The sequence below is a fragment of the Phaethon lepturus genome, unplaced genomic scaffold (assembly GCF_000687285.1).
Source record: "Phaethon lepturus isolate BGI_N335 unplaced genomic scaffold, ASM68728v1 scaffold18495, whole genome shotgun sequence".
NCBI lineage: Eukaryota > Metazoa > Chordata > Aves > Phaethontiformes > Phaethontidae > Phaethon > Phaethon lepturus.
This window is the reverse complement of record NW_010538589.1, coordinates 31,110-42,724: the sequence shown is the minus strand read 5'-3', so window position 1 is coordinate 42,724 and position 11,615 is coordinate 31,110. Positions and strand designations below refer to the sequence as shown.

The window sequence follows — 11,615 nt, the reverse complement described above, 5'->3', positions numbered from 1 at the left end:
GCCTGCCCGCAGCCCCGGCGCTGCCCGGAGCCCCGACCCGGCGCGAAGCCGGCACCCTGAGCACTGAGCCCACGGGGCAGAGCCTCCCTCGATGGATGGAGTCAGCCCAGGAACGATGCAAAGGCGGATGCCAGCCATGCTGTTCTGTTTTATCCCTTCAAGGGGTCAGGTCTTTTGTGCAACGTCAGTTGTAGGACGTCAGAGCATCCGGTTTGCTCCCTTAGTGCTACCTCTGAAAACGTGTCCTCGAGACAAGCCGCCCGGTACTTTACCCCGTCAAAGCCTGAGGACATCGCTGTCCTTGGAGAAGTTGCTGAAGCAAATTGGAGGCACTTTGCTAAATCTTTTAAGTGAAAGATAGCAGGATGAAATTCCACTTTTGATACAATCCTCAGCCCCTTCTTCAAGGAAAGTGCAGCGTTGCCTCCAGCCCCAGCTGGTGCCTCCATGCTGAATCACTCTGATCCCAACGTAAATAAAGCTCTTTGAAAAAGGGCAAATGTTTTCTCAGCTGCTCTTCTTCCCTTCAAAAGGGGGGCTGATTGAAATTTTTATGTCTGCAGACATAAATATGTGCAGTCAACAAATGTTTCTTAGTAAGAAGCTATCTTCACAAGATAACTGGTTTTTGGAAAGTACATCATGAATCCATGGGACACTGCCGGACCACACTGCTCTGCTTACAGCTTTTCTTTCTCCTTTCCTTCAGTGCTGCACATTTTATGAACTCCTAAATGGGATGATTTAAAGTAACTGCAAATTAATCTTAGCGCGTTGTCAGTTCAGGCTCCTGGTGTCCCCGAGGCTTTGCTTCTGCTCAGCCCTGGAGCCGTGTTTGCCTCAGGAGGCAGCAAATATAAACAGCCCCTTGGCATGACAGGCAGCAGTGATCCGACGGGCCAAAGCGCTGCGGTGGGTGCCAAGCTGCCTGCTCGGGGAGCTGCTGCGCCCTTACCCACCACCCGATGGTGACGTGCTCCTTCTCCTCCAGCTCCAGCTCTGAAGCTAGAGCTGAAGCCTAAAAGCGACAGGACGACCTTTCTGCCGCTCTGATGGCAGACTTGGTACGTGTGCTAAGCTCCGGACCGAACGCTGTGAACCCCAGCCCAGCTCTCCTCCACTTTGGGAATTGTTAGAAACTCGACTTGAGCGCTCGCTCACACAAGTTCAAGGTTTCCCAAGCCAAGAGGGCAAGTTCAGGCCACCCTGAGTCCTTGTGCAGCACAGGAGCCTCGCAGCCTGCCCGCACGGAGGGAGGTCCCTGCCCATGGCAGGGGTGCTGGACTAGACGACCTTTAAAGGTCCCCTCCATCCCAGACCGTCCTGTGGTTCTGTGATGCACGTCAATCCCTCTCGACGGGCGGCATCGCTCTTCCCTCCCGCCCCAGCGCTGAACCTGGCTGCCCGCACAACCTCGGGCTCAAGCCCGCTCTTGCCAGATGCTCCTGCCGCGGCGCAGCTCGGCAGCTCGCGGAGGGCCTGCCTGGTTTTGAAGGCTGCCTTGAAAACATCACCCAGCACAGAGCATCTCCCTGAGCCTCCAGCCAGCCCCGAGCCGGTCGCTTCGGAGGGCAGGCTGTCCCGTCCAGCTTGGATGCTGTCCCGCCGCCTGCAGCAGCAATATTACCCCGACTTTTACCTCCCCTTACACAGCCTTCGCAGCACCAGACACGTAACTATTTCACAGCAGCAAATTGTAGCAGAAATTGATGTCCTTAACACAGTGACATCCCACTCAGCTACCCCACGCAGCATCCTCACTCCATCCAGTCATCACCCCTACAGAAAACCCCATGGCCGTGAATGCAATGTCAAAATAACCCAAGGCATTCTACTTTTTTTTTTTTTTTTAATTAAACTGCTTTGATTTAAGCAGGGCTACTCCGCAATTTTTCCAGTCTTCCCAGTGATGTGCTGCCGCGTTTGAGAAGGATGTCTCATAATTTAGATCTAGCTAGTTACACACTCCAGTAGGTTGTAATAATATACAGCCTTGGCTTCACTCTGTGAATCCATTGCTCTCCCTCAGAGACACATTGAACGTCTAAGTATTTTTAGTGGTGCTGTTCTCCTTTTCCAGTTAAGCCATAAAAACCAAGACCACAGATATTCAAAGCATCTTTTCCCAGCTTCAAGTAATCTACCATTAGCCAGAGATAACAGGCTCACGGCACGTACCAGCCCGGTGACCAACGGGACCCAACGGCGTGTACCCAAACCCTGAGGGCAGCAACCTTCCAGCAGGCAGGAGATGCTTTAACCCAACACAACACTTTTGGGGTTGTTTGTTCCCTTTCAATGCCAGTCGTGCTTTCTGCTTTTCCACCCCTTATAAATGCACGCTCTCAGCCCCAATAAAAGGTAAAATATGCCAGGCCATCGCTGCAAGTACGACGCTGTTCAGGATAGCACCCAACTCTGCTGTAGCTGAGGTGTTTTGGAAAGGGTTGCCTCCTCTGGGAGAGAAAACAACCTGCTGGGTCTGGTGGCCACGGGGGTCAGACACCTTTCCCCAGGAGCTCTGGCAGCAAACCTACACGTCAAGCGTTGAGAGGGAAAGCCCGACAGCGTAGGCAAAGGGTTTTGCCAGCAGCAGCTTGCCGGGCTTAAGAAAGGCCGTCTGGCCATCTCCTAGCTGAGGAACTGAGAGCAAAGTGTGTTCCAGCAGCTTACCGGAGATTTTTCTTTTAAAGTGCCAAGGAGATCAAATTAAAAGGCTTTTTTTTTTTTTTTTTTTTTAACCCCCTTCTTTTAAATTACCAGAAAATCCAGGTTTGGTTTTGATGGGAAATGGGAACAAGCTGTCCCCCGTGGCAGCCACTGCGCAGCCCCCGACTCACACCTCCACGTTAGGAGCAGAAAGGGAACACCCTGATGCTGAGAGGGCTTCGAGTTCAACTTTCGGGTGGCTTTATGTTACCTGGGCAATGTCACAGAGCACCAGGAGAAGGGATCTGCACGGCAGGGACCAGCTGCCGGAACCCCACCTCTGCCTAATGCGAGGCCGGTGAGGTACTGGGGGGAGTACCTTGTCCTGCGGGACAGCGAGAGCTATTGCAGGGCCTGATCCTGCCAAGGGGCCAGTCCTCTCGGCTCTCTACACATTAGTGAGGACGAAGGTACTCGGTACTGCCCGTAGTCCTCCAAAATCCAAACCGATTGCCCTTCAATTGACTGAAGCCCGGTACGAGTCACGTTCCAGCAGGGAATGGGGTGTTCGGGAGGTAGAAAACACACCTTATCTTGGTTAACGTGGCGCTCAACAGAAGTATGAGTGAAGGTCATGATGATGGGGCCAGAGGTGGACGTTTTGAACAACAGGGGCTTGATCTCGTCAGTGCTTCTTTTCCGAGTTTAGCTTCACAATTCAGTATTTGACACAAGTAGAGATGTATCATCAAGTCTTCCTGCAGTGACGGGGAAGACAAGCTCTAGTGCGGTCTGCTGGTCTATGGGCAGGGAAAAGACATGAAGTTTCTTCTGAGCTAGAGCTCTGAAATATGTTTGTAAGGAAGCTGGAAATTCCCTTCCCAACACTTTTTTTTTTTTCCCGTCTGTGAGAGGGGAAGCTTTTTTTTCATCTGACCTCGCCTGGACATGGACTGCATGTCGTGTGATTGACCCAGGAGCACTCTATTTCCCACAGACTCTTCTTGAACATGCAATGCATTTCCAGGTCCTGGGTGACGGTGTAAAGTTCAACCAAGGATCACTCTGTTTAGCTGTGCTAGGGGCTCGTAATCCCAGCGGGTCAAAATGTTTAGAGTTAGAGAGGTTACAGGCTTTTCTGAGAGAGTATTTTAAACTCCATCTGTGAAACCACTTGCAGAGAGGAAATTTATAGACTCTGCCAGGAGTACATTATATTACCGCTTTCTTGTCTTTAATTTAGTGGCATGCATTGTTTTCACGTTGCCCTAAGAGAATAATTAATCTGTGGCATTTATATGCCTATAAAAATTATAAATACTAGATTGAAGAAACCAACAACAGTAAAGAAATTCAAGGAGACACGCGCTGGTGAGAGCCACATCAAGAAGGCTCTTGGCAAAACCGTCAGAATGCCCTGGGGGGCTGATCTTTTCCGAAAGCCATCTAAGGGGCTTGTAACCTGCTTCATATTCAGTTTAATTGTGCACAAAAAACCCACTTGCAGACTTCGCACATTAAAAGGAGAATTAAAGAAAAAATAAAAATTGGCAGAGCTTTTTCTCAGGGTCTAAACAACAAGTTTGAAAATGAGGAAGTTTGGTATTGCAGTTTTCCAGGAAACCTCAATGTCACTCCCTGACGCTATTGTTCCGTGCTTCAGCATATAATACAGATGCATATCTGATAAATTAAGGGCTTCACAGGTTGTTTTCTTTCCATTTACAGGAGAAAAAGCAGTGCAGGAACACAAGTGACATCTGCTGCGAGATTGAGACCACTTCAGTTTCTCCAGTTGCTTTGAAGAAGGTGAATCTACCGCCAATGTTTGACAAGGGAGAGGTATAAGTGAGGGTGTGGTTGAAGCAATGTCATGTGTAGGACACGATAAGCATTGCTCAAATGCTTGTCATTGAAATATCCAAGCTGAGATGGCTTTTCTGCTCCCCACCTTTTTGATAAAGCAAGTATTTCCATTGACTGAATGTAGGTCTATTACAACGAAACTGAGAATGAAGACGGTGCCGGTGGGGGTGGGATAATCCTTACTGGAGCAAGTTCTTCTGTGAATAAAGGAGTGCTGAAGCTCAGGTTCCACCAGCCTCAACTCTCTGACCTTGACATTCCCCACTGTAATACCGCACAAGCCACTCTCATCTACAAACTATTCCGTCTCCACTAAAATACTTCAGATGCCATTTCCCCATCTCCAACCCTTTCTCTCCGCTCCCACCGCTCCCTGCGCACCTCCCGTACCTCCACCCAGCCCGTTCTGGTGACAGCATGGCGGGAGGCAGCAACAGCTCGGCTGGGTTACACGTGCACCCGGCGACTGCTGCCTAACTGGGTGAACAGTAGTGGACTGAAAGGTGACTGGGGACAGGGAGCAACTCCCCAAGACAGTTTGTGCATAGGCAAGTCTCACTTAGACATTCAGTGTGAGCAAAATCGCGTAAAAAGGGAAAAAAAAAATGAAGGCAACTTTCACTACAAGCAATTTTCTCAAGCAGGTAATTGCAAACAGTGGGGAAAAAAAGAAGTGAGATGGCTGCTTTGGGGGTTTTCAGGTTTTGATGCTGGAGGAGGAATAGCCAGGCTGTCAATATGAAGAAGCTTAATAGTACTAAACTTGGTACTTACAGTCTTGGTTTTCTTTAACAGCTAAATAAATTAGACACACTCCTAGGACCTTCACCAATCATATAAAAGAAAAATGTTTATTGGGGTGATAAACAATCAACCCTGATGTCTCCCATCAGGTAGGATTGGCCAAAAGAGAAGAGGGAAAAGGGGGGAAAAAAATATAAAAAATCAGAGCGCCACAGAACTGTTGAGATTGTGAAGGACCTCTGGAAGTACTCCAAAATGCCTAAAAATTACAACTGAAACTGAATGTAATACAAATACTTGGCCGATTGAGGCTTGAGACTGTTGCTTCCCAAACGCACAGTGGTGTGCACGACGCTGTTTGCTGTTTATTTTGGTAGCAAGACTGGTGCCGACGTGATTATTGCAGGAGTGTGATGGGTAAAAGTATCATCCTGGTTTAACACTAAGCGCAAGATAGCAGCACAGCGGCAGCTCCGGTACCTCCGCCGCAGGGACTAGCACATGCAAGAAGAAAGATGAAAGTCAGAGAAGTCTGAAACCTGTTTGTGGGGAGCTCCACCACCTCTGCATTATCAGCAGTTTCCAGACTGAGTCGTTGCCTGCCGCTGTAACCCCCTTCCCACCCACACACATTCCTTTCCAGCAGCGCTGCTTTATTTGGCTTATCATTATCTTTCTGTTAAACCCACTTAATTGGTGCATTTAACTCTTTATGTTCCTTAACAGTCCCTCTGATATCACTTGTTTACTGAAAAAGCAGTCATAGCCTTAAGTATTACATTTCAAAACAGCATCTAAATTGAGAAAGGTCTTGACAGTCCCAGTGCTCAGCTGTGCTAGCGCTGTTCACCAACTCACATACACTTCATGAAACGCTAGGCATGATAAGGCAAGCTGGCCTTAACGAGCTGCAAAACTGTCCAAGTCAAAGTCTGCACACAACCAGGGTATTTCCAGAAATCCAAAGTCCACTTTTTCATAAGCTCCCCTGCAACAAACTATACTGCTTTTACCGCATGTGTTGCACTGCGTCTGTTGCAGATCAGAGGGGATCCTGGCTGTGCTGCTCAAGGCGTGATTAGTTTAGTTCACCACGTACGCTACACCTGGTCTAAGCTTCCATAGCCGGATCTAAGGAAGAAAATCCCAAGTGGGAAAGGTGTCAGCAAAACTCCTAATGCCGATATAACTACGTCAGGAAGCGAAAAAAAGAAAAAATTTCCTTTGGCAGTTTGGTTTTATTCAGGGACCTGCTGCAAGCTTTATACACAAAAACGCACCAACCTCAGGGCACCATCAGCTGCATCCACGCTGGGACCCGTGGCAGTGTAAGTCCCCCAATTTTTAATAGTGTAGCCAAAGTCTGCCTAGACACTGTCAAAAGACAGCATGCAGCTTCGATACAGAACGGGAGGTTTTCTCCTTCTTGGCGAGTGTTTTTGTTGGGGGGTTGGGGGAGGTTGTCTTTTAAGGGTTTTGCTCCACAAGAATTACTTCATGACCGAAAAAGTACTAGTTGACTGAGCCGGTGAAGCCCCCATCACTGCAGGTGTAGCACTACGGGTAAAGATGAGCCCGGTACCCGTGTGTCAAGGCATCAGCAGAAGCGCAAAAGGCTAGAGCAGTCAAAAGCAGGACCGTGCGAAGGTATAACCGCCCACAAATCCTCTGCTGGTGGTTCTTTTGGCCAGAGCACAGCACTACGAACTGCTAGCAGAAACCTGTTGCACAGATGTAAGCGAAAAGTAAAGGCTTTGCTTTATTCTCAAACCCATTTGTAACTTCTGGATGGAAATGGTAAAGCCCCTCCAAATATAGGTGTGGGAAGGAAATGAGGGGAAAAAACACAACAAACAACAAAAACGCCTATGATGCCACATGTTCTTAATCCAGAACTGTGACACCATGCTCTTGGGAGGCGAGGCGTTGGCAGGCAAGAGGCTCGATGGCCTTCCCTGACCGACGGCAGCGAGGCTCCGCTTCTGTCGATGAAAACAGCACGTTCCTGACATGGTAACAACGTGGGTTAAATTCCCAGCGTGAACCAGGCGAGTTGTAGTTTTAACACGTTAACATGTTCTACCAGGGGAAAAGTTGAAGTATTTTTAGCACGGCCTGAGTGTTTGTCTCTGCACTGCTCTGGCCTTTTTTGGAATTTTTAACTCTGGAAACAAATACAATACCCTTTGCAATAGTGAAACATCACCTATTTTCTTTTATTGTTTGCCACAAAGAAGACTGCAAGTAGTACTTCCAAAGACATTAAAGGAGCAACATAAATCAGCTACTTTTGACACAGCTTCCCCCTTCACAACATCAGACAGTTGACTTACTGTTTCCCTAATTCCTGCCCATGCCCCCCAGCCTTTCCTACTTACATGCTTAGCTCTGACGAAATCTCAGCGGAGAAGACATTTGTCTTCATTACAAAATTCCGTCCCGAGTTGTCGCTTGAAGGCATTGCCCCTCGCTCTCCTGTCTGAAACAGCCCGTGAGCGCAGGGAGAGGGGTCAACGAAACACGCTTGCAAACTGCATCACATGCGACTGCCCTCCAGTCCTGCCCCTCACACAGCCAGTCTGATTTCCAGGGTACACCGAGACTATCTGACGGCAGTATGTTTGTTTTCATCACACTAAAAGCCCACAGCTGCATTATCCCCTCCACTGTGCTGTGGGCAGAGGCCAGCAAGTCAGAGTTAGGTATAAAGGAGGAGATGGAGTTGAAGCACAAATACAACAAGAACCACCAACGCAAGGCGAGTCTGAGGACCGAAAGGGGACTCACGTGAAGCGAAGGAGGGACTCTCCCCCTCTCCTGTTTTCTACCCCGCTTCAGATAACATCCTCTTCCTCCTCCCCTCTGCCTGGCACCAGGATAAGCATGCAACAGAGCCGTAAGGAATGGGTGCCTGACAGTCCGCGCTGCACACAGCAACGTCCAGGCCACACACACGTCACCCAGGGAAACGAGACTCTTGAGAGCGTTAAAGGTGAGAGGGGCTCCTGCGGCTGCAAAAAGGAGACTGTGGTTGATCGTCTGCTCCCAGCTGAAGGGAGAGGAGAAGAAGCCTTATGTCTGTCACGGTTCTTCTCTTCCTCCTCTTCAGAGATTGCCATTACCACTGCTTCTGGAGCCGGGGAGGAGATGGGGCAGGGGGGCTGCACTTGGCGACTCGGGCTCATCTCTCGGGCAGCAGGACGAAGAAGATAGCCTTGAGGAAGTGGCCAAAGCTGCAAACGGCGGCCACGAGCCAGTGGGAGCGAAGGCTGGGGTCAGTATTCACCACGCATTTTGTGATGTCTGCCTAATGAGGAGGGAACAGAGATCATCAGAGAGAGATGCCCAGAACCACGTCAGCCACCGCTGCGGGCTCTCCCGGCCCCACAACCCGCAGCCCCGCACCACCACTCTGCCACAGCGTCAGCAGCCGCAAATGCTTGCTCTGACGCTTCCACGCACTGCAAGTTATTAAATCAGGCTCAAGAGCTCTGCGAAATGCATTCTCTTCATTCTGCATCAACAAGGTGAAGTAACCCCCTTTTCAGTCACCCTCAGGGAAAGAAATGCCATAGGAACATTGTCAAGCATTTTCCATTTTGAATAGCTAAATAAAAGAAACTTTCTTCTCCTTTTCAGAAGAGCTAGGAAGCCTTAGCAATATCAGCATTCTCATCCTTTTCTGTAAAGCAAGATGCTTCCCAGAGGTTGTCCTGTTTAATATCAGCTCAAGTTGCTTGCACTTTTTCTCTTGCCTTAATATTTTATTTGGAACTCATTCAAGCAAGCCAACCCCCAATTTAAATCTAAAGCAATGCAAGCTTTGTTTGTGGAAATATGTATGCTGGCAGAGATGCCTCCCAGACGCGTGGGCCAGATTTAAAGATCACTTGGGCAGCTGGTTTCAAGTATTAACAAGAATAGAAGCTGGCCCAGAATGAATAAAAAACAACAACAATCAAACAAATTCATGAAGACAGGATCTCTGCTGGCATTGGGACGAGAAAGTGGAAAATATCTGGAGTGTAAAGTGAAAGGACAGAGGTAGATAGATAGAAAATTGCATCTTTTGGTGGGCAAACAACTTAAAAGTTCTGCCAGCAGTATAATAGAGTTTGTGGTTAAACTTCAGCCCAGCACAAGGAGATACGGACTGTAATTCTGTAACAGAGGGTGCACCGTTAGCATGTCAACTTGACGTGGTTTTCAGAAATGGCTTTTGGGTGGCAAATGTGAAAAAGAATCCAATCACAACAAAGGCAAATATTCACTAACCCCAAAAGCTCTTTTTTTTTTTTTAACAAGCTTGGCTCAGCAGTCTTCCAAATTTTCCTTCTGACACAAGTCTCCCATTGACCAAGCACAGGCAACTCAGACTCTCAACCCTGAGATGTTCCTCCCGTAAAACAGGACACGAGAGCTGCTGAATACTCCAATAATCTTTTCCAGTATTTCCACCTGTGTTCAAGACATGGGTCAGCCTTGCCTGACTGACCTGGGTAATAATTAGAAGAAAACAAATGGGGGACTAAAGGGACAAATCCCCGTGTCCGGTTAGTGAGTACAGCTGCACTAACCGACTCCACCGTCATCTGCAGACCAAAGGTCTGTTGACAGTAGCCTCAATAGCCTCCCACGCAGTTCCAGCAGCTCCTCCCTCACAAGGAAGTCTGAAAGGCTGGTGCACTGAATCACCCCGCTTCGCTGCTCTCCAGGGAGCGTTAGGAGACACTGAGCCCACGGATAACTGACAAGTAGAGATTGCAGGAGGAATGAATACAGGCATGCAAGGATGGGAAGAAACAGGATGACAGGAGGAAGCTGAATCAGCACATGGGATGCCCCTGAGGCTGAACAGCAAGGTGCGGAAATGCTGCTGCCTATAGCTACAAAAGCACAGGCAAACATAACAAGCAGCCAAGAGAGCACATAACAGAAGATGCTGCAATGTAGTGCTGGTGGTTATAGGTACTCTACCTGTATTGTGGAGGAAAGTAAAATGGGTCTGCCTAGATGCTTTCAGTGACGCCTTAGCAAATTCACCCTATTTGCATTTTAAAAGAGTCTGAACTGATTCAGCCTGTCCAATTTTAGGAATCAGCACAGTGCCATATTTAAAACACAGTTGTGTCAAGCTGTCCTTTTGGTCAAGAGAAGTCTTGACATGCAGGTACCCATCTGAACACGTACGCAGATGTTAGGGTAGCCGATCAATAAAAAACCTAAGCTCTGAAGGGCTTTAGTGCCTCATGTGAACCAGTACAAGGACCACACTTGCACATCGGGTTGATTATAGCTGCAGAGGGTTAACCTCCAGATGAGACAGCGTGAACTCCTTAAAGCTGTGCTATGCCCTACCAAAGGTAATGACCTCACTGCGGCTAATCAAGAGGAGCTGCAGTCAGAAGCACTTACAAATTTGTATGGTGCTTGCTTAGATAAACAAAATGGCTCAGCTGTTTAACAACTGCCTTAGCAATTGTTATCCAAATAAAGCATACCTGATAAGGCAATGGAACTGAGAATTTCAAAGCTACTTAATAAAACAGGTCTTTGAGTCTTGCGAGGCACTGATAAACTGTTGCAATGGCAGTTTGATTGTTGCCTGTTAATTACTCAAACAAGTTCAAGTCGCATGCTCTTCTTTGTAGCAAATGTACGTAACAGCTGCCAAAAAAACCCCAACTTTCTATTCTACTGCAAAGTCACTACGAAGGCTGCAGACCCTCCCAAAGGAGAGACGTTGCCTCAAAGGGTTAAACATTTCTTGTTTCTCCTAAGAGGTTTGTTTTGGGTTGGGCTGTGGGGGGTAAGGGGCTTTCTCCACCCTGTGGAAGCAGTATGGAAACCTACTGCCGAGTGGAGACTTTCAAGTGCCTTTCCAAGGTCTCCACAGGGGCTCTTCTGAAACAGCTCGGAGCACGGTGGTTCCTCTTGGCAGCCTCAACCTGAGCCGATGCGTAAGAGGCAGGGGCCATGTGCACAGGAGAAACAAGGACTTTGTGCCAAGACAAACTAACAACCAGCTTGGTCAGGCAGCAGATGAAAGGGTCCTCACTACAGAGCTGTTTCGTCTGGCCCATTTGCGAACAAGGCTGGGAAATTCCACGCTGCAGTGCCTCGACCAAGAAGAACAACATTCAGGGAAGCACAGCACAAGATGGCAAGAGGATAAGCAGCCGTTCCCCAGACTGAAGGAACCGCTCACTTCCAGAGGGAAAATATATCCTTGTTGCAGCCCAAAGTTGCTGATACGGGTACTAGAGACAGGCTGTAAGCAGCACAGCCCAGCCATTTTGTTTGATTGGGGGCAGTGAGGTTGGCTTCCCTTTCTTAGGGCCAGATCCCAAGGGCAA

The 11,615-nt window shown here is 48.5% G+C and overlaps 1 protein-coding gene across 1 annotated transcript in view; it reads right to left on the bottom strand.

The window, feature by feature from the left end:
• Positions 1–8,253: 8,253 nt before the first annotated feature.
• BOK (BCL2-related ovarian killer) overlaps positions 8,254–11,615 on the bottom strand; it is a 17,846-nt gene continuing 14,484 nt past the window's right edge. The window contains exon 4 of the mRNA XM_010286879.1: positions 8,254–8,566. Coding sequence (XP_010285181.1) covers positions 8,441–8,566 — 126 coding nt within the window. The 3' untranslated portion in view covers positions 8,254–8,440. The remainder of the gene's footprint in view (positions 8,567–11,615) is intronic.